Source organism: Triturus cristatus, chromosome 1_2 (genome assembly GCF_964204655.1).
Source record: "Triturus cristatus chromosome 1_2, aTriCri1.1, whole genome shotgun sequence".
Classification (NCBI taxonomy): Eukaryota; Metazoa; Chordata; class Amphibia; order Caudata; family Salamandridae; genus Triturus; species Triturus cristatus.
Window position 1 is genome coordinate 280,030,406 of NC_140580.1, and position 27,006 is coordinate 280,057,411.

General features: G+C 47.7%; 1 protein-coding gene across 2 annotated transcripts in view; it reads left to right on the forward strand.

Annotated features, from left to right (window-relative positions):
* The window catches only part of LOC146867160 (polyunsaturated fatty acid 5-lipoxygenase-like), an 854,256-nt gene that overhangs the window by 459,057 nt on the left and 368,193 nt on the right, over positions 1 to 27,006 (forward strand). For both annotated transcript variants that reach the window (XM_085603708.1, XM_085603710.1), the window contains one exon: positions 7,707 to 7,910. In XM_085603708.1, coding sequence (XP_085459834.1) covers positions 7,707 to 7,910 — 204 coding nt within the window. The remainder of the gene's footprint in view (positions 1 to 7,706; positions 7,911 to 27,006) is intronic.

The following is a 27,006-nucleotide window of genomic DNA, read 5'->3' on the forward strand; positions in this document are numbered from 1 at the left end:
ACTGAACTGCAGGAATGACTCTCCTGACATCAATCCCGCTCTTTGCAGATGATTCTTTACTTACTTCAACAACCCCAATAGGCTTGCAAATCTTAATTGATAAGTTTTTGGACTTATGCAGGACAGGAGTTTGGAACTTAACGTTGCCAAAACCAAATTTATGGTGTTCGGGAAAGCTAAGAGCAAATCAAGAGAGGTCAGGATCACACTGGAACCTCTGCCAGCACATAGGGAAACCTAGCAAAGCTATACATTTTTCAAAACTAGACACCCAGGGGAATCCAGGATGGGGTGACTTGAGTGGCTCCCACCAGGTTCTGTTACCCAGAATCCATTGCAAACCGCAAACTTTGTAAAAAAAACTAATTTTCCTCTTCTGTGATGGAAAGTTCTGGAATCTGTGTGGATCCACAAAATTCCACCCACCCCTTATTCCCCAAAGTCTTCCAATAAAAATAGTACCTCACTCATGGGGGTGGGCCAAATGCCCGTGACAGGCAAGGGCCCAAAACATATTGTGGAGACATCAAAATTACCTATCACAAAACAACCTGTTTTTGTCTGGGGGTTATCTGGGTTTTTGGCCTCAGGCTCGGCAGCCGTCTAGGGAAACCTACCAAAACCACATATTTCTGCAAACTAGAGAACTGGGGGGATCCAGGGAGGTATGGCTTGCATGGATCCCCCAATGTTTTCCTACCTAGAATCCTCTGCTAACCTCAAATCTAGCTGACAAAATCCAATTTTTCTCCAATTTCTGTGTGGGAAAGTTGTGCTGACACAAATTTCCTACCACCCAACATTCCCCCAGGTCTCCCGATAAAAATGGTACCTCACTTGTGTGGGTGGACCAAGTACCTGCAGCACGGAAGGGCCCAAAATGTATTGTGGAAACAACAAAATTACCTATCACAAAAAGACTTGATTTTGCAAGTGGGGGCACCTGGGTTTTTGGCCCCAAGCTCGGCGGCCATCTATGGAAACCCACATATTTCTGAAAGCTAGACACGCTGAAGAGTCCAGTGAGGTACAGTTTGAGTGGATGCCCCAAATTTAGCTGAAAAAATCACTTTCTCCACACATTTTTGTGTGGGATCACCATGCCGGCACTAATCTCCTTCCACCCATTATTCCCCTTGGTCTCCCAAGTAAAATGATACCTCACTTGTGTGGCTGTCAAATGCAGAATCGGCTAAAACGTATTTTTTTTAACGTAGCGCTTAGAATTTGCTGTGCTATAGCCTAAATCCCTATGTTTTTGGGCCTTCCCAGTCACAGGCCCACCGACACAAGTGAGGTATCATTTCACTCGGAAGAACAAGCGGAACACTGGGTGGTAGGACATTTGTGCCGGCACGGTGAACCCATGCAAAAATGAATGGAAAAAGTGATTTTTTCATCTAAATTTGAGGTTTGTAGGGGATTCTGGGTAGGACAACATTGGGGGATCCACACAAGCCATACCTCCCTAGACTCCCACGGGTGTCTAGTTTTCAGAAAAGTGTGGGTTTGGTAGGTTTCCCTAGATGACTGCCGAGCCTGGGGCCAAAAACCCAGGTGACTCTCCTTGCAAAACCAAGTAGTTTTGTGATAGGTAATTTTGATGTCTCAACAATGTGTTTTGGGCCCTTGCCTGTCGCGGGTACTCGGCCCGCCCACACAAGTAGGATACCATTTTTATTGGGAGACCTGGGGGAATGCTAGGTGGTGGGAAATTCGTGTCGGCTCAGTGATCCCACCACGTTTCCACACACAAACATGAGCAAAATATGGTTACTTTCAGCTAAATTTGAGGTTTGCATAGAATTCTGGGCAGGAAAGCGTTGGAGGATCCATGCAAGCCATACCTTCCTGGACTCCCGCGGGTGTCTAGTTTTCAGAAATGTGTGGGTTTGGTAGGTTTACATAGATGCCCGCTGAGCCCGAGGCTAAAAACTCAGGTGACCCCCCTTGCAAAACCATGTCGTTTTGAAATAGGACAATTTGATGTCCCCACAATACGTTTTGGGCCCTTCCCTGCCACGGGTACTTGGCCCACCTACACAAGTGAGGTACCAGTTTTATCAGGAGACTTGGGCAAATGCTGGGTGGTAGGAAATGTGTTGTTTCTTTCTGAAGTTTGAAAATTATGGCACAGTAATGCAAGGAAATAGTGACAGTCACATTTTGAGGTTTGCAGGACATTGTGCTTAAGATAGCTTGTTGGGATCCACGAGAGAGCCATCATCATGTTCTTCCCTGGGTGTTTAGTGTATGAGAATGTATAGAGTTGGTAGGTTTTTCTTGGATGTAATGTACACCTTGGCAGAGAAAGACAGGAAAGACAAATATTACTACACAACCATCTATTCCTCAAGCATACACACATATTGGTTGGATTTGGCACGAGGGCGAGTGATGGTTTAGTATATAAAATTTTATGAACAAGAGATTTCACAAAAATGAAATGCACTGTCAGTAATTGAAAGGACAAAAAACGGAACCAGTGACTCGCAGCTCATGAGCTGTAAAGCGGCGTCAAGCCCCAATTGCTTTACAGGCCATTCACACACCTTTGGTACATGATACACACAAGACTATTCACACCACCAAGCACGGAACCAACACATTACAACATTCACAAAAAGACAGAAAAGACAAATATTACTGCACAACCATCTATTCCTCAAGCACACACGCACATACTGGTTGGATTTGGCACAAGGGTGAGTGATGGTTCAGTACATACAATTTTATTAACAAGCGATTTCCCAAAAATGAAATGCACTGTTAATAATTGAAGGGACAAGAAACTGAACCATTGACTCGCAGCTCGTAAGCTGTAAAGCCACGACAAGGGACCTCTTTACAGGCCATTGAAACACCTTTCAAACGTGTGACATATACAAAACCATTCACACCACCAGCCGTGGACCCATCAGATTACAACACTCACATCAGCAGACAGCACCATTCAAGGGCCCATCACTTTCACATGCCCACATAACTGACACAGCAACCACACCGGCTGACGGACTGTGTGGACTGGCGTTTGGCTACCAGTGTGTGTAGTGACCAGAAGCAAGTTACTACTCACACACCGCCAGCCGAGCGCCAGTTCACGCACACCGCCAGCCAAACTCCAGTCCAAGCACACCACTAGCCAAGCATCAGTCCATTCACACCGCCAGCCAAGTTCCAGTCCATGCACACCCCCAGCCAAGTGCTAGTTCACGCACATCACCAGCCAAGCGCCAGTTCATGCACACCGCCAGCCAAGCGTCAGTCCACGCGCACCGTCAGCCAAGCCCTAGTCCATGCACCCCGCCAGCCAATCGCCAGCCTACACACACTGCCATCACATTTAGGGTTTTTTTTTATAAAAAAAAATACAAACAAGTTATAAGTAGATACAAATCTACTAACACAAAATCTGAAACTAAATACATTGCACTAATGTCAACCTTGAAACTGAACAAAAATATAATACAATACAGACCAGGCAGTTCACTTTACCACTCATGGATGCCCGCAAAAAATGATTTTGAGTGTGGTACATTCTAAAACAAGCAGGCACACACAGCGCAGGGTCAGAAGGACACTCTGGGCAGTACATACGAGTCTCCTTCCGTGTACCTCTTTGCCAACAGACTCTACATATCCTACTGGGTAAGTCTTTTAAGGGCGTGGGAGGAATGTGATCAGGAAAGTGGCGATCTTTCAATCTAGCCACATCCTCCACCACTACAACTCTAGGAACACTTGCCTGTTCCACTACAACAAGGCTGCCTATCACAGACTCCTGAAACTTAACAAAAGTCATCGTTGACTCAGGACAACAATTCTTACATACAACAAAAGCATTAAAGGTTGCAAAGTGGAAAAGATGGATAGCCAACTTCTTATACCAAATGTAAGCCTTAGGAAGAGCAGTGTAAGGTTCCTACCTCTGATCTACTCTATCAACACCACCCATGTGCCTATTCTGGTCTAAAATGCACACAGGTTAACGCACTTCAGCAACCTGACCCCAAACAGTCACAGGCGAAGTGCTTTCATCATGGATGGTAGTCAGCATGTAGACATCTCTCCTGTCTGCAAACTTCACAGCTAGAAGTTCCTCACTACGCAAGTCCCTGCACAAGCTTTTGACAAACAAGTTCTTTAGGGAAACCTTTACCGTTAGAGCGGATTGTGCCACAAGCAACAGTGTCCACTTTGGCAAATTCCCTGAACAACTGCACATCAGTGTAGAAGTTTTTTTTCTACATGTAAATGATGATCTTTGTTAAAAAGTCCTTTACCAAGTTCCCACACAATTTTCTCAGTCACGCCAAAAGTGGACGGACAACCAGGGGGGTCAATCCTGGAATCCCTACCGGTATACACCCTGAAATTAGACATACATCCAGTCCTACTGCCACACAGCATATACATCTTAATTCCATACTGTGCCCTCTTGCTAGGAATGTACTGCCTAAAAACCAAGCTCAAGACCAAAAACTCATCCACAGCTGATTCTTTCCGTGGAGCATAGATCTCAGAAAATCGATCGACAAAGTGATCAATGAGAGGCTGAATCTTAAAAAGACGGTCACAATCAGGGTGATCTTGTGGCAACGCTAAACAATTATCAACAAAATGCAGCATCCAAAGCAGAAGCAAATACCGATCACGACTTATGATTGTCGTAAATATAGCCGTTGCCATCAAGGGACTAGTAGACCAATATGAAGACATTGATGGCTTCCTTAGCAAGCCCATCAAAAAAGTTAAACCCAAGAACGTCTTCATCTCTTCAAAATGTGTGGGAGTCCACCAGGTAGCTCTAGAAGGGGGCTTAAGGCTGGCACTGTTGTCCCTCAAATACTGTTCAGAATACAAATTAGTCTGCTCAACAATCTCTGCCAAGAATACATCGTCCAGAAACAACTGAAAAAAATGTATAGGCAAAAAGTTTTCAGTATCCACTCTACATCCTGGAACACCAGTAAAGTCTGGCAATTTCGGCTGCACCATGCCTGGGGCAACCCAGAGGTCAGCACTTCCAGTGGGATGCCTATAAAAATAATATAACCTCCTTGGAAGCGACCATTGGCAAGGGGTCACTTCCATCTGCAATAAAAAATAATCCCTGGTGCCTCGTGGGGTTTGGCCAAAAACGAGCTGCTCTGCCTCAAGAGGGGGGCAAAAAACATAAACTTAATTTGACCCCCTTGAAAGCAACCCTTGCCCAAGGGGCCACTTCCATTTACAATATAAAAAATCCCTGATGCTTAGAGGAGTTTTCTGCCTCCCCTGGGGGCAGAAAGGCCAAAATAAACAGGCCAATCTGGGGGGGGGGGATAAAATGCAGTCAATTTCACCCCCTTGGAAGCAACCCTTGCCTAAGGAGTCACTTCCATTACTCAAAAAAAAATCCCTGGTGCCTAGTGGGATTTTCTGCCCCTCCCCCCAGAGGTAGAGAGGCCATAAGCAGGCTGATCTGCTCCCGAGGGGGCGTAAAAAACATGCAGAGAAGGGGCAGTTTCCATTAAACACAAAACAAAATCCCTGGTGCCTATGGGGTTTTCTGCACCCACTGGGGGTAGAAAGGCCCAAAACACGGGATGATCCACCCCCAAGGGGGCAGAAAAAAACATCCGGTTAATTTGTCCCCCTTTTGAAGCGACCCTTGCCCAAGGGGTCGCTTCCATTAAAAAAAAAATGCATCCCTGGTGCCTAGTGGGGGCATTTCTGCTGCACGATCGCGACGCCGTGCGTTATCGTGCAGCAGAAATGCCCTGCAAAGAGACATCAGGGGAGAGGAAAAACTCTTTCCTCTCCCCCAGTGCCTCAATGCACACACCCACTGTGGCTCATGACGGATCCGCTCCGTCATGAGCATAGAAAGGGTTAAAGAACAGTTTCAAATAGGCACAATCTGGTTTGCTTTGACATATGCAGCACAGCAGTCTGATAAATAAAGTCCACTCCAAAAGGAATTTACAATGGCATTTGCAGGAGACAGGAACTAATAAAGGTGGAATGTGACCTGTGTTCCCATCAAAAGCAGTATAAAGAGCTAAAGAATTAATAAAGTAAATAACAAAATGCTGGCAATGAAAAGAACTACCTTGTGTGCAGATGTGCTCCTCAAGAAAGAGCAAATGCAATCACTCAAACTGAAACTAGCCAGTAGCTGAAGTAGGCTGACCGTTGTGCGGTCGTTGGTGGAAGTAAAATGTGAATGACGCTACAACAGGCCAGTGCTGAAAGCCTCTGTATAGTAAGTGTATTATACATCTAATTTTAGTAAAATAAAAGGTCTTGGCTAACTCCAGAATAGGCTTGCCTTTATCGTTAGAGAGCTCTAGGAGACAGCTAAAGCAAGTACAGACGATTTAGGCCAGCAGTTTGGTGTAATAGGATTTGGTAATTACCACGTGTGGTAAATGTTTCCTATTCTGAATTTTCAACAGAAAAATTAGGCATCACGTGTAATCAGTTTTTAACACACCAAACTCTGCATGTTTTGCCTTTTTTCTGGGATTCCTGCCTCTCCCCTCCCCACATATATTTTGTCACACTTGAACATCCTTATTAATCAAGGGAAAACTGCAAAGGTTAGATAATTACCAAACGGCTTGGTATTCAGAACACGTATTTGCACAGGGATCGGCCCTATGGGCCTGATTACGGTGGGATCGCCACCAGGATCCTGTTGGTGGCGGTCTCACTGCCATCGTAATACTGATTACAGCCTGCCATGTTAGGATGGCGGGCAGATGGTTGGAGGTCCTAGAGACCGACCGACACCCGTTGGTCCATAGGAGGGACTTGTATCCCTACAACAGTGGCAGTGCCTGCCAGGCAACGGCGTAGGGATTACAATGTCCCTTCCCGCTGGACGTTTCATGTCGCTTTACCCGCTATGAAAAGGCAGATGGAAAGGGACATTGGGGGCCCGTAACGGGCCCCCTTCCTCCCTGGCCCTCCGACATGGACCCTGGGAGGCACCTTTGGTGACCTCCAATATCAGGCACCGTATGGTGCTTGCCACATAGTGTAGGGATATGCAGGGGGTGCATATTTTGTACTGTGGAGTGTTTTGCAGCAAGCAGCACTTGCCGCAATACAGAATATACACTTTGAGACTGCCTTGAAGGCAGTCAAGGTGCGGGACTGCCAGCAGCTTGTCGGGCGGTCCCGTTTCCCACCAGGATGGCAATCGGATGTAAGTTTGACCGCCATCCTAATCAGGCCCTTCGCCCTTAACTGCTAAAGAGGGTCTTACTAAGGTACCTGAACTGCCATGCTGGATATGCTTGCAAAACTTGGCCTTCCAGTGTCACCATGTGGTACTTTTGCTTACGACAATAGTAAATGCATATTGAGTTACCACATTTGCCGTTGGTGCTGGTGCAAAATGATTACATGGTAATTCATCAGGTTTATAATGACGTAAAATGCTTTAAAAAAAATGCTCAGCATCTGGAGCATTGTTGGTGAACTGTGGGGAGAAAGTAATACTTGACTGTATTAGAAACAGGCATTTGCTATATGGCACCAACAGCTGCTGCCTTTGACTATGTTCATGTGCTTAAGCTTGTTGGGCATCCAGAAAAGGGTAAAAGGGCCTGCCCTTCACTGACTGTCTGCATTCTGTAACAGTTTTCCACACACCTACTCTGCTTTACTAAAAGTAACAGAATGAATAGTAACACATTTTCTTCTATATTTTACAGATACATCAGAAACCTGGGCCTGATAACCCTATATTTCTACCTTCGGATGCAGAATATGATTGGTTACTTGCAAAAATTTGGGTACGGTCTTCTGAATTCCACATCCACCAGAACGTCAGTCATCTTCTACGAGCTCATCTTCTGGTAGAAGTGTTTGCGGTTGCTATGTACAGAAACTTACCTGCAGTCCACCCGCTCTTTAAGGTTGGTTTCTACTTCGAAAAAGACTCTATTATATATTACATCTTTCAAGATCCAAAAGTGACTGATGGACTGTACAGAAAAATTACTTGTTGTATGGTACCTTACGATGTTAGAATCATCTTCGCATTGATCAGTGTGAAGTTATTGCATATGTATTGATGGAGTTCCTAAGTAAATCCTTCACTATGTGTCTCTGATTTTGCTGATGATGTTCCTCTGCAGTACTTGTATTTGTCATTAAACAGGCACCGTAGATGACTACTGAAGTAGCACATTGACAAGTCAGTTTAACAATCACACAGGCGGTCGCATCGTGATTCCAATGGCGGGACTGCCGACAGATGGTCGGGCCGTCCCGTTTCCGACTGCCATCCTAATGAGGCCCCTGGTTATAAAATGTGATTACGCTGAGCCCATTCGTCCTCATTTCAATCATTACGTACAAGGTATGTCTGCCACAAAAGACAGGCGCTTTCAGTAATCCAAAGAAACTAATAAAGATCTAACAATATGCCCAGTTTAATCAAACATGCTGAATTACAGGACCCCTCACACATCCTCTATATAATGTAGCTGAAAAAATATATCACCTCTTATCCTTTGACCTGGCTGCCAACCAGCAAGGGAGGGGCATACGTATTGGTTGAAATGAGAAAGAAAGCACTAAGAATAAAGGAATTAATATAAGTGACTAAAGAATTGCCTCTTTACCCACTTGCTAATTTCATCCATTACATATAAATTGTACCCAGGCTAATGGAAGCTGATCAACCTTATAACAAGACTCAAAAAATTGGTAAGCTTCACAAATTTATTGAAATACAAACGAAGCCCATAAGCCTAATAAAGATGAAATGATTAGCCAAAGTAACAGCTCTGCAAATCTCTATCAAATAAGCCCCTTGGAATTCCATCCAGGAGGCAGCTATGTCTATTGTAGATCTTTCCTAAATCCCCAAAAGACAAGGACTATTGGCAACCTGATGAGCAGCATAAACCAGAGATTTAACCCTTGAATTTAAAGTCTGATTATTCGGTTTGCATCTATTTTAGCTAGGGCCAATGTTAACAGAAATTGAATCTGATTGATGAAAAGGCACTGCCCTTTCTGAATGAATTGAAAAAGCTCTTGTCACATCCAAAATATGCAGGTAAACGTCACCCAAAATGGAGGGGGGTGGAAAGAATTGAGGAATAATCACTTCTTACTCCAAATGAAAAGAAGAAAAAACTTTGGGAACCAAAGGGTGTCCTAATCTTAGGGCTTCTGTACCAAGAAAGATACTGAGGAAAGGATGCATAGAAGATTGGGAACCCAATTCACCTAATCTACTGGCCAAAGTAATCACCACCAAGAAGAAAGTCTTAAGAGTGAGGACTCTCTGTAAAAGTTTAAATGTAGAATTTCTTCAAAACTGAAAATTAATCCCAGCAGGGAACCAAAGGCCTAAAAGAAGGATGAACCTGATCCTTTCATTCCCTCAAAATCAGAGCCTTGATTTTTTTTTCATGCGAAGGTAAAGCCAAAGTACAAGTCCAGTCAGACTACGGAAAAAGGCCCTGTTTTTCATCCACTAATGGCCACGAGTCAAATCAAGGCCATAAATACATTTTTTAATTCAAACAGCGTTGACATCATTTCAACCCATTAGTTAGTTATGGTCATTATCAGGATGTTAGATTTGGAGCATAATTAACAGAACTACATGGCTTCAATGTTTTGGCATAGGTCAAATAATTTCAGCACAATTCTGATAATATCGTAGTGGACGTCAATTGCATCCAAAGTCAGACTGGTTTCCTGTGTTTGAAACATAGCTTCTGGTAGTGGCCAAATCATCCACTGTAATACAAAGTTTCACTATAGCTGGATTTGCATATCAAATTCTGGTGGCTGCTTATTGAAAAACAGTCTGTAGCAGAGCGGTCCATGAAATGTACCCAACTGCCAATCAATCTGAATCAGCACTCTACTGACTGGGTCACATTTCCTTCAGGGATTGAAACCTTTGCCTATGCTTTCTGCAAAATTTCGAAAATAAGTAATTGTGAGTGAGAATATTAAGGATAAGTCATTGCAAGAAATCAATTCTCGAAAAGATAGAAATATTTAAAAGTGACACACAACGCATGCCAATTAAGAGTTGCTAGATGAGAAACCTGAAAAGAAAATCATAAGTGAAAATAAGTTTTGAGAGAAATAAAATCTTGGTGAGAATTTTGGTAGTTACCAATGCAACAATGGTTCGCTATTCTGATTTCTGCACTTAGAAATGGGATATAAAGTAAAACTACAACATGTTTTCCACATAAAGAGTTGCAAAACTCATAATTGTGCTGTACTTCCCAACGTAAATTCCACCATATTTTACTTGCCAATATTTGTGCCTATCAACATCAGTAGCCGTGTTCTTCTCAAAGCAAAGCAGAGCAGGAACAACAATAAAGATAGTCTCTCATTCATATTTGTCTGAAATCATTACAAGTGTTCCACCATTTTATCAAATCAAAAATATTGTGTGCCTCCAGGTCCCCAAGTCAGTCACTGAAGATCTGGCCCTACCTATCACGCCAGAGGAGGTGCAGAAAGCGATTGATGCGCTTAAACTTCCGAAATCGTCAGGGCCCGATGGATACACGGCTCATTTTTATCGTACCTTTGATCCCGAAATAACTCCATTTTTAACTACCTTATCTAATGACATCGCCACAACACAACAGACCACTCCGTCTATGAGAGAGGCGATAGTAGGAGTGATCCCCAAACCAGGTAAAACGCCCACGGCCTGCTCTTCATATCGCCCAATTGCCCTCCTAAATTTAGACGCCAAGATTTGTACAAAAATTTTAGCCACCCGTCTTGAATCGGTGCTCCCTTCTCTCATTGACCCGGATCAATCTGGCTTTATTAAGGGCCGACAAACCCACGATAACTTGAGATGCATTATTCATGTTATAGAAAAGGCTCAGAGGAAACATATTCCAACGGCTCTTCTCATGCTGGACGCAGAGAAGGCCTTTGACTGGCTTGAATGGTCCTTCTTGTTTAGAGTTTTACAGAGATTTGGCTTCCCAGAGGCCTTCATAGGGATGATCCGAGCCAATTACCATGCTCCAACCTCGCGGGTACTAGTCAATGGGGTGGCATCTTCCCCGTTCCCCCTGGCTCGCGGGACGAGGCAGGGGTGCCCGCTATCCCCCTTCTCTTTGCTTTGTGCATTGAGCCACTGGCACACAAGATCAGGCAGAACCCTGCTATCAATGGGATGCACTTTGGTCTGGACGATCACAAGGTTTCATTATTCGCTGACGATGTGCTCCCTCCGATTACTAATCCGCAAATTTCTCTCCCGGCCATCCAAGAAGAACTGGCACAGTTTGAGTGTGCGTCCGGCTTCAAAACTAATCTGACCAAGTCCTTTCTGCTTAATTTAACCCTTCCTGCCGAAGTCTGGCGTCAGAAAAGCAGCACCACTCCATTCTCTTGTGTAACCAAGGAAATCACATACTTAGGAGTTTGACTCACTCCACGAATCTCCGACCTTTATAAAGCCAATTTCCCTCCGCTGCTTCGCCAATTAAAGAATGATATGGTCCGTTGGAGTACAGAATATATCACATGGCTGGGTAGAATCAACGCCATTAAAATGAACGCACTCCCTTGTTTGCTTTACCTTTTTCAGGGTCTCCCCATCCCTGTGGACAGGGGCCTCTTCACAGAACTCAAACGAATGGTGACTAAGTTCATCTGGCAGGGGAAAAGGGCTCGCCTGTCCTACCGCCTGTTGACGCGCCCCCGTCGGGAGGGAGGGTTGGCCCTCCCAGACTTCCAGGGGGACTATAAAGCAGCTCAGCTTCGGGTGATCACGGAGTGGTCGCTCCGAGAGTCAGAGAAGCATTGGCTTCACATAGATCGCCAGCTCACAGGCCGTACTTTCTGGGACTTGCTCTGGAAGCCCAAAGTTGACAGGCCGGCCAATGCGTATATCAGCACACCCACCTCCACCACACTCCGGGTCTGGGACACGCTTACTACACGGCTATGGCTGACCACTTTCCCCTCCCCATTCACGCCCGTCCATTACAATGCGGCCTTCCCCCCAGCACTGCACGAGGGTCCTTTTGAGGCTTGGAAGGAGGGTGGGTGCTGCACGATTTCACATCTGTTTCACAAAGGAGAGCTCCTCACGTTTAGTGAATGCCAGCAGCAGTTTGCATTAACAAGTAGGGAACACTTCCGCTACTTACAGCTCAAATACTGGGTGATGCAGCCCTCGGTGCGGCAAGCCGCCACCAGGGATCTGCTTCCCATTGAAAAATTTGCCCAATCAGGAAGTGGCTCTAAGGGGAGCATCTCCTTCCTTTACGCACTTCTTCAGTCCTTAGGCCCCCGCACCACCCCAAGATACAGAGGCTTCTGGGATACCCTAATAGACACTCCACCCGAGGGAAAACAATGGGAACGCCTACACAACGACATTACAAAATTTAACCGATCAATGTACTTGCGGGAAGCGCACTACAAGGTTGTGTACGACTGGTATCTATACCCTCAGAAACTACATAGGATTTTTCCCAATACCTCAGACAGATGTTGGAGGGGTTGTGGCCTTCTGGGCGACTTTAAACATATCTGGTGGGACTGTCCACATATCCAGCCTTTCTGGAAGGAGATCCTCTCTAAAATTAAGCTTATTTTAGGATACCCAATCCCGCAGACCCTAGAACACACCCTGTTAGGGTTACGAGACCCCCTTTTAAAGCGTCAAACACAAAGTGATCGTTCGGTTATGTGGCTGTGCCTGGGGGCCGCTAAAATGGCCCTAGCAGCTGCATGGAAGCGACCAGAGGCACCCTCACTGACTCAATGGCACGCAAGATAGTGGAGGGCATTGGCCCTCAAGCGAATGGCGGACATTATAGATGACACCAGGAAGGAATTTGAATATACCTGGTCCCCGCTGGTGGGCTACATATCTGAAGGCCTTCCACTTACAGCCTGTTCGCCAAGGCTTAGAGCCCTCAACTTGTTCCTTATTTAGGGGCCTAGCTTATCCGCCGCTTGTGCGCGTCACCCAAAATCAACAAGGAGAACACAGACACCTAACCCCCCCAATACACATATTTTGTTTCTGGCACCACGGCACCCTTGTTTTTGTTGTTCTACTGTTTTGTTATATCTGTCAAAGTTCCCTGCAACGCCTCCCATAGAGGGGCGATTGACATGCTGTTCAAGACTTGCACATAACAATACTAGTTGTATATGCTTGGAATGGGGACCTTTTCGAGCCATAGAACTTGAGACGAAGATGACACTCCTACTAGCTCTCTGTAACACCTGGCTCTCCCCCTCTATTTGCTCTGTTTGTATGTATTGTATATGCTGCTCGTCTATGGTCATATTAAAACCAAATAAACAGATTTTGACAAAGAAAAAAACCATATTGTGGGACACAAATATTGTGTCAAAAATATTGTGATGTCAAAAATATCATTGGCCAGAATATAGAAGGTAAGCATAACATTTTTTAGGTACTTTATATAATTTTTTTCAATAGGTGTATATAACATAGTTTTTAAATAATTTTGTTAGGTTTTATTATTTCTTTTGTTGTAATGTATTATGTGAATGTTTAGTGTGTGAAGTATTTTTATAGTATAGATTATTTTTATTTGCTTTGGTATTGTAGTTAAAGGTTTATTTTATTTTATGTGATTTGCATTTATTATTGGATTGTAGAGTTACAAGATAAGCATTTTTTTTTAAAGTTTTACATTTTTTTATATACATTTGTATTTGTGTTAGATCATTTGTATTTTGAAAATGTAAATATCAATAATTAGATTTTTTTTGTAAATTCTTTAACAGATTATTTTAAATGAACTGGTAATTAATTGTTTTAGTTTTTAATTGGTTATGAGAGTATTTACTTTGTGAACTAATTAATTGATCTTAATAATTTGCAAATTAGTAAAAAATAAATTTCTAGATAATTTTTATGCAGTACTGTTTGTTAAATTAATGTGTCTTTATTGTTTCCCCAGCATTATTTCATTTGTTTTTGTGGGTGTTGAATTTTTGGGGAAGTAGGTTGGAAGTGTTTTGTAATTGTGTGTGAATTTAAGCTTTTCGATTTCAAGCCTGAATCTGACCTCTCCAACGTCCAGCTCCTTTGTTACTGTTGCTCAGGTTTAAGTGGTAATAGTACACCTGATCCCTCAAATGTCCAACACTTTCTCTACTGTTGGTATCTTGCAATGGGATTAGTAAAGATGATTTATCCAAAATCCAACACGTTCACTACTGTTGTTTAGGTTAGACTGAGAATAGTAAATATTGTTGCTTATGTTGGAATGGGACTTGAAAATCTGACCCCTCCAAAGTCAAACGCTTTTCCTGCTGTCTCTTACATATGAGTGGAAATAATAAATTTGACTCTGCCAATGTCCAACACTTTCTCTATTGTTGTTTGTTTACATTGGAGTGTTGATAGTAAATCTAACTCCACAGTCCAACACCTTTCCTAAAGTTGCTTACTTTGGAGTGGGAATAGTAACATTGACCCTTGTAAGTCTAGTTTTTTAATAATATTTTTTTGTTTTTTGATTTGTAATCGATTTCCTTTTCTGTAATTTAATTTTACAAGTTATTTAAATGTATTATTTACTTATATATTTTTTGAAGTAATATTTTTTATTAGTTAATTTTTTTAATTGTACTACTTTAATTGTATATGCTTTTCAATATTTGGAAAACACTGTATCATATTATAAATATATAATTATATGTTCTTACATATTCTTGGTATTTTTTATTTTATTCATGATTATTTAATAATTTTATTTGTTTATATATTATGGCTATTACTTTTTTCATGTATTTTTATTTTATGTTGGTGAGATATAACATTTTATTTCATTTTTCATATCATATGTGTTGTTTAATTAATCATTCACAACCTAAATGAGCGGGCAATAAAATGATGAACCTAGCAGTTGCACTGGCCAGGAAATTTGTAACCAGGACCTGGAAGACGGCATTGGCCCAACATTTACAAGATAGATTATGGAAGTAGACTACTGTGCCGAAGCAGAGGAGGAGGCTGTCTTAAGGGAGGAAGCGTGCGGGTCTCTCAGAAGACCTCTTTCTGATGCATGGAGGGAAAGTCACCCAGAGTTTTATAAATCATTCAAACCTCCCTAGGGCCCAGAAAGCACCTTATACTAAACCAGCAGGGTAAGACCAGGTGGGTTGAAAAGAAAGCCTCCTATCGGAACCTGAAGAAGTACCCCTAGCCTGGTGTCTGTCTGAGCACCTGTTACTGTAATAGTTTAGCTAAACCTTCTATTTTCCACCATTCCTACAGCACAACCCTTAAGATAAAGGTGGCTATATGAACCTTTACAATTGTTTGTTTATGTTCTGAGACTCTCAACTCTACTATGCAACTGAGTGCAGTAAAAATGAAAATGTATACGATACTTGTAAATGCTATGTCATTCTAGTACATTATATTTTTGATGTCAATAAAAAGAGGCTGAAAATATCCAGGATCCGATTACGATACTGCCCATAAAGGCTCCGACTAATGATCGGAGGCTTCCGGGCCGCTTCGTAATTGGCACCTTCGTTGCATTGCTGGCGTTCAGGCTGGCTTCCGACGGGCTCAAAGAGCCCGTCGGCCAGTCGGAACCGGCTCGTAATCCCAAAGGGCGGGCCTTTCTACCCTTGGGATTACGATGCATGGTTTCCGGCATGGTTTCCATGCCAGCTTGTCCAACATGGTATCATGTCTGAAAGCGTGTTTTGGGGTCCCCAGCAGGGCCCCCTTGGGTGCGCGGCCTCCGGTCAGGAACCGAGGGGCCCCCCTGTTGATCCCTGTCCTTGTGGCAGGCACCTTGTGGTGTCTACCATGGGGTGCAGGGATGAACTGCACCTCCCATTTACCTATGGGAGCCTGTATTACGGCCGGTTTATGGCCATAATGCATGCTCCCATAGTGAAATGTAGGAATGTGACCGAACAGTATTCGGTCGCATCCTAATTAGGCGGTCGGAACTGCCAACCAGAGGTCGGTTGGTTCCAGGACCGAGACGGTGTCTTGCGCACTTCATTCCGTCTGACATCTTAATTATCCCCCTACTGTTTAATGCAATTGTATTCAGTAAATATTTTTTATTACGGTACTATACTGTTTGATATTGAAAATTCAATATACTTAGCTGTTTTGCGGCGATATGTTGGTCTTCTATATGCTTGTAGTCAATAGTTGTCCATTACATAGAAAGCATGTAAATTTTATATTTTTGGCCTCAATATTTTTGGGTGGTATTTCTGTATTTTGATATTTTTGGCACAATTTAGTATTTCACAGGCCTCATCGATAAAAGGAATACAAACAAAAAGTTTACTTTACACACTACTGGACTATACTTCAAAATAGCTTCTACTGGAGGAGCCTAGCGCGCAACCAAGATGGCCGCGTAGGTGCGAGGCTCCCGAGGACCTCCGCGACCTCCTGAATTAATCCTGGCGATATCCTGTCCTTGTTGAGGGGACTGTGTCGGTGAACCCGAGCTGAGGCGCCACCCGTTTTTTGGGCTCGAATCGGACCCCGAACACCGGTGGGAGCATCGATTGAAGGTTGCGGCCTTCTCCTCGCCGGCCCCCCGGATTGGAGTAGTGGGGCGATCCGGGGACGAAGTGAATAACAGCGGCGAGCGGGGCTGGGCGACTCGCGTACCCCGCACTTTCACTTTCGCTTTTGCGCCCTCCTTGCCTCAGGCGGGGTCGGGCTGCGGAGCGGGGTGCGGTGGTGTTGCCTTGTCCAGGTGCCCGGCTGACCCGCCGGCGGTGGGTTGACCCGCGGCCCGGTGGTCGCCCCCGCCCCCCCCCCTGACACCCGTGATTTGGTGTGGCGGCCCGTTTGGAGATCTTGGCACGACGGTGGAAGGGCCAGCATGTCCACCAAACAAGATGGCGACCGGGCGAAGATGAAGACAACCCGCCGTGGCACGGCGCACCAGGCCAATAGTATGGATCGCTATACGCTCCAGAAGGGTTCTCCGGAGACATCGCGGTCATCCCTGGTGGGCCCGACGGAGGCGCCTGCCCAACCGGTGGATCTGACCCTCCGGGACGTCATGGGCGCCATCGCAGAGATGAAGGCCTCAGTGGACCAGCGTTTCGATACCTTGGCGCAAAAAATTGACTCGGTCCTGGTGGATGTGGGCCTTGTGAGGGCAGACTTGTCAAAAACGAACGACCGAGTTGACTCCCTGGCCCACACCACAACGAGCCTCACTACGGACGTGGTGGCCCTCCAGAAGGAGGTGCGCCGGCTTGGCCAGGCGAGCGCCCTGATGGACCGGCGACTGGAGGATTCCGAGGGTCGGGCCCGGAGGAACAATGTTCGCATTATTGGTGTGCCGGAGGGCCGAGAGGCGGAGGCGGCAGATCTCTTCGTGGAAGAACTGATCCTGACCCATCTCCAGCCCCGGGGGCTGAGTAAGCTTTTTGCGGTGGAGCGTGCCCACCGGGTCCCTGGGGGCCGCCCTAAGACCGGTGCCCCGCCGCGGCCTATTATTGCCCGGATTTTTAATTTCCGGGACAGAGACGCCATCCTCCAGACCTCCAGGCAACAGGGACCGGTCAGGCTGGACAACATGGATGTACACTTCTACCCAGACTTTACTCCGGCGGTCCAGAAGCAGCGACAGAGCTTTCTTGGTATTAAACGTCGCCTAAGGGACCTAAACCTCAAGTACTCAATGCTCTTTCCGGCTAAGCTGAGGGTGGAGGTGGATGGCCGTACGCACTTCTTCGACCGGCCCGAGGTGGCTGGGGACTGGTTAGATACTTTGCCTGGAGATCGGGGTGGGGGGGGCGCGGCTGGCGGGGAGGGCCCGCCGGATCAGAATTGAGGGGTGACTGTATAGGCCTTGCTCTGGATATTGTTCCTTTACCATATATTGCTTTCGTATGTTCCCCTCCCATGGAGGTCGGGTGGGGTCTGCTGGGGGCTTCCCTCCTCCTCGGGGGGACTAGTTAGTACTTAGCTATGGGGCGACAGGCACACTGCACTTTGGGGGGGCTGTCTGGGCTCATGCAGGGGTGCAGGGAGGGGGGAGTTCTGTTGGGACCGGGGGGTGGGGGGGGTGTGTTGTTTGTTAGCACCGCAAGGCAAACCCGCAACTGTTTTGTTGTTTTTAAGATGCTCGGTGGGGGGCGACCGATTGTTTTGACTTATGATGGGGGGTAGGGATTTGATTGTGTTGTCATGGAATGTTAACGGCCTGGGGGATAGGATTAAGCGTGGTGTGGTCCTGCAGTATTTAAAACGTATTTCTCCAGATGTTGTCTTCCTGCAGGAGACACACCTTATAGGTAACACCTTTCATGCAATGAATCGGCGGGGATATCGTTTGGCGGCCCACTCCGGCTTCACTTCGGGCTCGCGGGGGGTGGGTATTATGGTCAAGAACTCGCTCCCGTTGGAGATTGACGAGGTGCGCCATGATGAGAGGGGACGTTACACTGTTCTGGTGGGACGAATGGAGGGTAGAGTGTTTATCTTTATATCAGTGTACGTCCCGCCTGGGTTACAAGCCACTACATTTGCGGACCTGGGGCGCCTCCTTCTGGACCTTCCGGGTGGCCTGTTGGTGGTTGGAGGGGACTTTAACGCGGTTGCCTCTGGGTCTATGGATCGCCATCCCCCTAGGGACCTCCCCCGGGCACAGGCGTGGCTGCCCGGCCTTTTAGACACGCTGGGCCTGGTGGATTGCTGGCGCTTAAAGCATCCCGTATTGCAACAGTACACCTTCCACTCGGGGGCCCATGGTAGCCTCTCGCGGCTTGATTACATCCTTGTCCCGGCGGCCCAGGCAGGGAGGGTGGGGGAGGTGCGCCATTTGGCACGGGGTATCTCAGACCACTCCCCATTGTTGTTGCATTTCGATGTCTTCCCGAGGGGGGATGGCAGGGTGGCCCCGATCAATGCATGGTATTTGCGCGACCCCACCATTCGTGCCGACTTGATCAAATCCTTACAGCGCTATTTCGATGAGAATGTGGGGTCGGTCCCGTCTGCCATCTCCCTGTGGGAGGCTTTCAAGGTGGTTCTTAGAGGGGAGGCCCTCTCCTTTATTTCCAATGCCCGGCGGCGCGAGCGGGAGGAGGTGACCCGGGTTGAGGCCGAGATTGCAGAACTGGAGGGTGACCTGGGGAGCGGGGTAACAGACGCCAAGTTGCATGTTTTGCACTTAAAGCAGGCGGCCTATCGGGCCCTCGTCACGGAGGCGGCCAGGGGCCTCAGTAGAGAGCAGCAGGGGCGATTGTATGATGTGGGTGACAAGGCTGGCAAATTGATTGCGTGGTTGGACAAGAGGGAAAGAGCGAGCCGCGTGGTGCCTTTGATTGAGAGCGTGGATGGTGTGTGCGTCACTGAGCCGGAAGCCATTGTCTCCTGCTTCGCGGATTATTTCCGCGAAGTCTACTCCCCGGTTTCTCCCTGCTCGGAGGAAGATTCCCATGCCTTGCTTCGGGACATCGCACTGCCCTCCCTTACGGTGGAGGACAGGGATTCGCTGGATGCCCCGCCCACCTCGGACGAAATTGCCTCGGCTATTCGCTCGGTTGCATCCGGCAAGGCCATGGGCCCCAATGGTATTCCCATTGAGCTATACAGGCTACGCCCGGATGTGTTGGCGCCCCACCTGCGCGCGATGTTCCTTGCGGCCCACTCGCAGGGCTCCCTCCCGCCGGACCAGCGTCTGGCTACAATTGTGGTGATCCATAAGGAGGGGAAGCCCCGTGAGCGGGTCACATCCTATAGGCCGATTTCGCTTCTGAACGCGGAGCCCAAAATCCTCGCCAAGGTGTTGGCCAACCGGTTGGTTGGCGTGGTGGGCGATTTGGTCCACCAAGACCAATCGGGCTTTATACCACACCGCAACACGGCGCTTAATCTGCGGCGCTTACACGGGGTGCTCGCGCGTGTCCCATTTGTGCGGGAGCCGGCCATCTTGGCGTCCTTGGACGCCACCATGGCGTTTGATACGCTCGAATGGCCATATATTTGGGCGATGCTGGCGAAGTTTGGGTTCGGCCCGGGTTTCGTCAGCTGGGTCAAATTGCTATATTCGGGCCCGTTGGCGCAGGTGGTGGTGAATGGGCGAGTATCTGCCCCATTCGCGCTGGGGCGGGGCACGCGACAGGGTTGTCCCCTGTCGCCTCTCCTGTTCGCCCTGGCCATGGAGCCCCTGGCGGAGTGGTTGCGGTGGCACCCTTCTATCCGTGGTCTCCGCTGGACCCCCGAGCATGAGGACCGCGTGTCCCTCTATGCTGACGATATCCTTTTGTATCTCGCCTCCCCGCGCAAGTCACTGATCGTCCTGGTTGATGTTTTGCGCTCCTTCGGTCGCAACTCAGGCCTGGTCATCAACTGGGCGAAATCCTGTGTCTATGTGCTCTCCGGGGAGGCCCGGTCTTGCCACGGGACTGTCCGATCCAGATTGCCTCCCAGGGTTTCCGGTACCTGGGTATATATATCACTCTTGACCCGGAGGCCCGCTATGAGCGGAACTTGCTGCCCCCCCTCCAGCGTCTGAGGGAGGACGTGGTGCGCTGGCGGCGTCTGCCGCTCTCGCCGCTCGGCCGAGCGGCCTTATTTAAAATGATGTCCCTGCCGCGCTTCCTCTACGCCCTCCAGAATACCATGGACCTGGTCCCGGCACGCTACTTTCGCGAGGTGGAGGGCCTCCAGCGGCGCCTGTTCTGGGATGGGAGGCCGCGTATTGCTCTGGCTAAATTGACGCTCCCGTGGTACGATGGAGGGGTCGCCCTCCCGGACATCAAACGGTATTACTGGGCCTCCCAACTAGCTGCAATTAATCATGGCCTTTACGGGCCCGCCTTGAACCCGGCATTTGAGATGGACAGGACGCTTCTGCCCGGTGGCGATTATAATCGAGCGCTCTACTCTGGCGCGCCCGACTCCCGTTTGACGGGACCGACGCGTGTCATGGTGCGTGTCTGGCACGCGGCTAATGCAGCTATGGGGTGGAAGGACCGTTTGACCCGAGCGTCTCCGCTGTATGCATCTGAGAGGTTGGGCTCCCTGTGGACGTCGAAGGGCTTCGAGAAGTGGGACACGATCGGAATCAGCACAGTGGGAGATCTCTGGACGAGGGGGGGATTCAAAACTTTTGAGACGCTGCAGGCGGAGTTTCAGCTGCAGGGCAGTGAGTACTTTCGGTACCTACAGGTCCGCCATGCGCTGGGCTCCGTCTTCCCGGATGTTGCATCCATTCCGGAGTCTTCCCCCCTGGAGGACAGAGTGCTAGATGGCCATGTCCCGGACAGCACGATCTCCCTCATATACAAAAAATTGATTAACGATAGATCGTGTCTGCTGACTAGTCTCCGCGAGGCTTGGGTTGCCGACGGGCTGGAGCTGGACGACGAGGATTGGATCTCCGCGGTGGCCTCTCCGAAAGAGGTGGCCATCCCGGCTCGCCTTCGTTTCGTCCAGCTCAAGATCCTTCACCGGGTCTACGTGACGGGGCCAAGGCTTTTACGTATGGGTTTTGCCGGTGATGGAATGTGTAAGCGTGGCTGTGGTGCGTTGGCGACTTTCATGCATATACTGTGGGAGTGCCCGCAGGTGGAGCGATTCTGGCGTGGTGTGCATGAGGTTCTACGAATGGTTACGCGTGTCGCGCTGCTGCCTGAAGCGAGGAGATGCTTGCTGAATGTCTGGGAACCAAATGACTACTCGGTCCCGCAGGCGCGGTGGGTGACTCTGGGATACATGATAGCCAAGCGTGATATTGCCCAATTGTGGGGATCCCAGAGGCCCCCTGCGGTGTCGGCCTGGAAAGAGCATATGGATTGGTGTATGTTTCGTGAAAAGGTGGTGTATGTGGCGAGGGGTAAGCCTGGGGCGTGGATGAAACTCTGGGGCCCCTGGAACGCCTACCGCGGGGGTATTTGTGAGCCGCCGCTGCTACCGGCGGCCTCGCCGGCTCCGTCTCCCTAGATGGCGCCCCTCCCTTGGCCGCGGGCGCGCGGTCCCCCAGTCCCTGATCTACTCCCGTCCCCCTCTTCAGAATTTTGCTGCTGGTTTGGATCCCCCACTTATGGAGCACGTGTTGTCACTTTGGATCGAGGGTTGCCTTGCGGTTGTGGTTTGTTTACGTTGTTTTGCTTTAAGAAAATGGAACCGTACTGTGGGCATGGAGCTGTGAGGCCTGCACCATTGATCACTCCTGTCTTCCTACTGTGCACCGCTGAGAAAGTTTTTTGCTGTATGTATGTAATATGCTTTTGATGCTCTAGCGGCCGGCCGTGTGGTTGTAGGCCCATACCTGTAACTTCTATAAACTGCAATAAACGGTTTCAAAAAAAAAAAAAAAAAAATAGCTTCTACTCACCCTGGACATTATTTGCCAAAGTCAAACACCCACACTAAGAAACCAACTATTGTTCACTAAGCAAATTTAAAAAATGTGCTCAGATGTGACATTGCTCAGACATTATCTTAATTCAATCAACATCCCACTACTTCTTGTCTTTCTTTTAGTCCTCTCAATTTACACATATGGCTCAAAAAAGAATCCTTTACCAAACCTTTCTCATACCTTGATAATACCATCCAGACCAGGTTGGTTAAAACATATGTATAAGAAATCATGCCTTTACTCCTTAAGGACATGCATATGTCTTGAGAGTTTGACATGTTTTCATGTGCATTAAAATGTAGCCACCCTCCCCTTTCTAAGCTAATTAAATAAAATATATTGAGGAAGGAATTCCAAAATCTCTGTATAGCTTCCAAAATGTATTTCCAAGTAAAATTAATTGAATAAGTAATACTCATTCTTATAGATGTCCTGCATCATGGACCAGTGGGTTCCATTCTAGTTGGAGTAAGAAAAGAGTCTCTCGGGTGACTCTAGATAGAGCCTTCCTTATAGTCTATGGTGGCAATGCTGCAGTTTAGGCTCCCTTGTCCTAAAATACAGGCTTTAATATGCTTGGCTGAGACTCCTCACTTTATCCTCATGCATGGCATTCAGAGGTAAAGTTCTGGGGTACTTCTCTTCTTCTTCCTAACTGCCAAACTATCATTCTTGAAGATTAAGTAATCCAGATCTAATGCCCCACGTTTCTCATCTGGGAGCCTTAAGGCTTAATCTTTGGTCGTACCCTTTTCAGCATCTACATGGTGGCTTGGTATCCATATTAGCAGGTTGTTACTTTCCTATCTATCAGGCTGCATATGTCACCCAGCTTTACCTTATTTCATCCACCCATTTTGTATTTAGAAACTGAAGATATGTACAATGGTGCCATCAAAAACTGAGTGAGTTAATGCTCTCTCAAATACAATTCCTGTAAAACGTATGATGCCCTCCTTTTCTCAAACAAAAGATAACCCTGGCAAAGGACTACCATTAGCTTAAAAAACTTTACACTTTTCAATTATCTCCTATTCTAATTCTCCACTAAAGACTTCATCATTAAGTTACTAATGTTGGGGGTGTGGCCTGTGAGGCATGGCAGCGGCTGCATAGTCGCTGAGCACGGGCACACTGCATTGCTATGAGGGAATTTATCCTGTTTAAATTACCCCCCCACCCCCAAGCTGGGTCTAGGGAGCTCCACATGAGAAAGAACCCCCCTGCCCACAGTGGACGAGAGTGACCCTCAGAAAAGGCGAATGAGGAATTGAGCGAGGCATCACCGACGCCACCCAGGCACTTTTAAGATGGCGCCCAAAGAGAGAAGTGAGCCGCGTCTGCCTTGGGGTGTAGAGGAGCTGGGAGTGAAATGCACGTCTGGAGTAACCCCGCAGACCGGGTGTCACATGAATGAACCCAGCGGAGGATTACTACGGACACTAAGCAGGCCATACCTGGCAGGAGTGTTTGAGCCCATAAGAACAGTGGACTAGTGGCCTTTCAAGTACTGACATCTGAGTGGGGCGCAGTCCTGTCTTCCTCTTTGGCCTATGTGGAGAGGAGCCGATTGCTCAGAGTGCTGTGCTACAGCCAGACGCCCCGGGGCATATTTGTGATGTTAGCCCAGCCGGGCTTTGGGGGGGGGGGGGTCACTGATCTGAGTGCAGTGATGGGGGTATTGAGCCCAGTGGAGGACTATCAGACACACTGGGTAGGCACTTCATGTAAGGACACGCAGGCCCGAGGGCACTGGAGGGCTTGCTGCTTTACAAAGATTAAGGCCTAGAAAGACACCGTCCTACCTCCTCCCTCAGTGTGTGGGAGAGAGGCTGTGAGAAGCTGGCTTGGTATATGGTGCCCACTTATGTAAGTGGTCGCCCTGCACCAATCCAAACAACCCCCTTTATGGTGATTTTAGTGGTCTTAGACAACCTTAGAAAGCTTGCTAAGTGGTAGCTATGGAGAGCAGCCTTCAGGCTTAGTTCAGAAGGAGTGTAAAGCAGCTTGTTCTACGAGAGCATAATCTTATTGGTATGGATTAAGTGAAAAAGAACCACGCAGTATATTTATAAATATATGTATTTATTATAAGATCTCCTACCCGGAGATATACACAATGCACACAATACTTTGCAATAGAAACTGGTAAGTAGATCGAATACACTGTGGTCACCAAGGGGAGACCAAACCATATACTAAAATAGTGTAATACGAACCACAGCTTAAGTCAAGACTATACCCAGAAAATATAGGAGTTCCAGGGGCCCAAGGAACCACCCGAGGTAAGTAACCAGGAACTCCAAGGAGTCAGTGTGCAGAGTGGGAACACTACTGCGGGCTCAATACAAGTCAATGGGTAAGTCGCGGTCGCAATTTTAAAGAAGAAGGCCCCTTCCCAGTGGACCCAGAAGAAACCCTATGGAGGACAAAAAGTTGGAAAGCCACCCCACCTGTGGATACCCTAGGAACAAGGATACGTACGCCAGCGAAGCCTGGTGCTTAGTGGGGAAGTGGTGCCGGAAACCGCAGTCAAACTCAATGGAGGACTTCAGGAAGATGCCGCTGCTGGAGAAAGTGAAAGTGTCCGGTGGAACCTAAAGGTGGATTCAAGCAGAGAGGACAGAGTCTATGCCACTCAAGAGTGACCAGGAGGCATGGAAGATGAATGCCCACTGATGACGGGTGTTGCACGAGAGCTAATGGTGACCTTGGAGCTGCAGCTGTGTGGACCAGGCAACGTTTGGGAAGACCAGGAGCCATTCACAAACTATCCCACGTCGGATATCGAGAGTTGAGGGCTTGGTGTCCAGCGGGAGCACCAACTAGCCTTGGCAACTGCAACCAACATGGAATGCGACGAAGGTACAGTGTGGGGACCAGCAAGGTCCAGGTGACTCACCACAAGCAGGAGAGTCAGGGCAGACCTCAAGCAATCAGTAGAGCCTGCTGAATTCTAAGAAGACCTTCAAGAGGACCCACAGACCGGAGGTGCTGAAGTCGCAAGAGGACCTCAAGCACCTCACAAAAGATGGAGGCCCACGGTGCAAGTCAGGTGGTGAGGACAAAGATTTTGGTCACAGGAGATGCTTGTGGTTGGGGCTACTTGGAGCCCGAAGATCTTGAAGGAAGGAAACCAACAAGTCTTTGCAATGGCAAGTCGAGGCGGTGCACAGGGGTTCGGTTCCTGTGGTTCCCACGAGGGATACTGGCCGCAGCCTTAGTGAGAGGACAGGGCATGCCTCAAGGAATGTGCAGAACCACCACCTGGGTTGCTGAACCTTTCTGAGTCCTTGGAAGCTTAGGCTCAGCAGACTGGTCAGCTTCATTGTGGTGCCTGCAGATGCAGGGAAGTGACTCCTTCACTTCAAGGGAGATTCCATCAGGTATCTTGGATGTCCACAAGCCTTGGAAGGTTCCTGTATGGACACAGGCATGGACATTGCAGCAGACAAGCAGGGTCACTAGACCAGGAGCAGCAGGAGTCTTCTCAGTTGCAGTCTTGATGCCCAGAGTGAAATCCAGTGAAGTCAAGAGTCCCCAGACATTCAAAGAAGAAGTGTTGGCTTGATATGAAGCTTGTCCCACAACAAATCTAGAGACCCACCCACAGGTAACCCCTGTTAGGAAAGGGTTGGGACGATTCAGGGTTCCCTCCCAGGGGAGGGGTCAGACAGTGGGGGAGATACTCCAATATCCTTTGTCCAGTTTTGCGCCAGAGCTGGAGCCAATGGCTCTCTGAGCTGGTTTGTACTGGACTATGCAAGGAGGGCACCAAATGTGCCCTTCAAGCAGACTGAGTGGCGCTGGCAAGCGCTCCCACCCGGCCCCAATACACTAAACCCTGTTTGGGAGGTGGTCACAACTCCCTGTGACAGGAACCCTATTGCTCTGCCTTCCCCTGCTCGAGCTTGGCTCCGCAGCAGGAGGGCAGAATTGTGTATCTGGTCGTCAGCAGCCATGGTGTGCTGTCCGTGTCTAGAAGACTGGTACCGGGAGAACTGAGGGCCTGCCGGAGGAGCTTTACAGTGCATGGAATCATACTTTTGGCTTCCACACTGTTTACAGTTTGGGAGTATAGTTCCAACATGTTTCATACCAAATATGACAGGGTTTGTTACAGCTAGTTTAGAGATGGTTATCGTGTAATGACACATGGCCACTGTGTATCGTAATATGATGCACTTACAACCCAGGAGAATGGACTCCGAAGGTTGTAGGGGTGTCCTGCTCATGCTTGGGCACCCTCACACTTAGAACCAAGCTCCTTGTCCTCAGGATTTAAGGGCCTGCATTAGGGGTGGCTTTTAGGTTTTAAGTGCAGTGTCCTTAGATATAGGGAAACCTTTACCTGTCCTAAGTGGTGATAGCACCAGCTTACACTGGCTGCAATAGCAGGCCTGTAGTTCCAGTTTTAGTGGTCTCCCATGGGTGGCATAATACATGCTTCAGTCCATGGGGGACCCCTGGTGTAACTATGCCCTGGGTACCTCAGTACCATATACTAGGGACTTATAAGGGTACACCAGTATCCAATCTGGGATATACCTAAGTATCATAACCAATTTAGGGGAGAACGCACAGAGACTGTGATCCTGATTAGCAGGATCCCAGTCAGACTAGTCAGAAACAG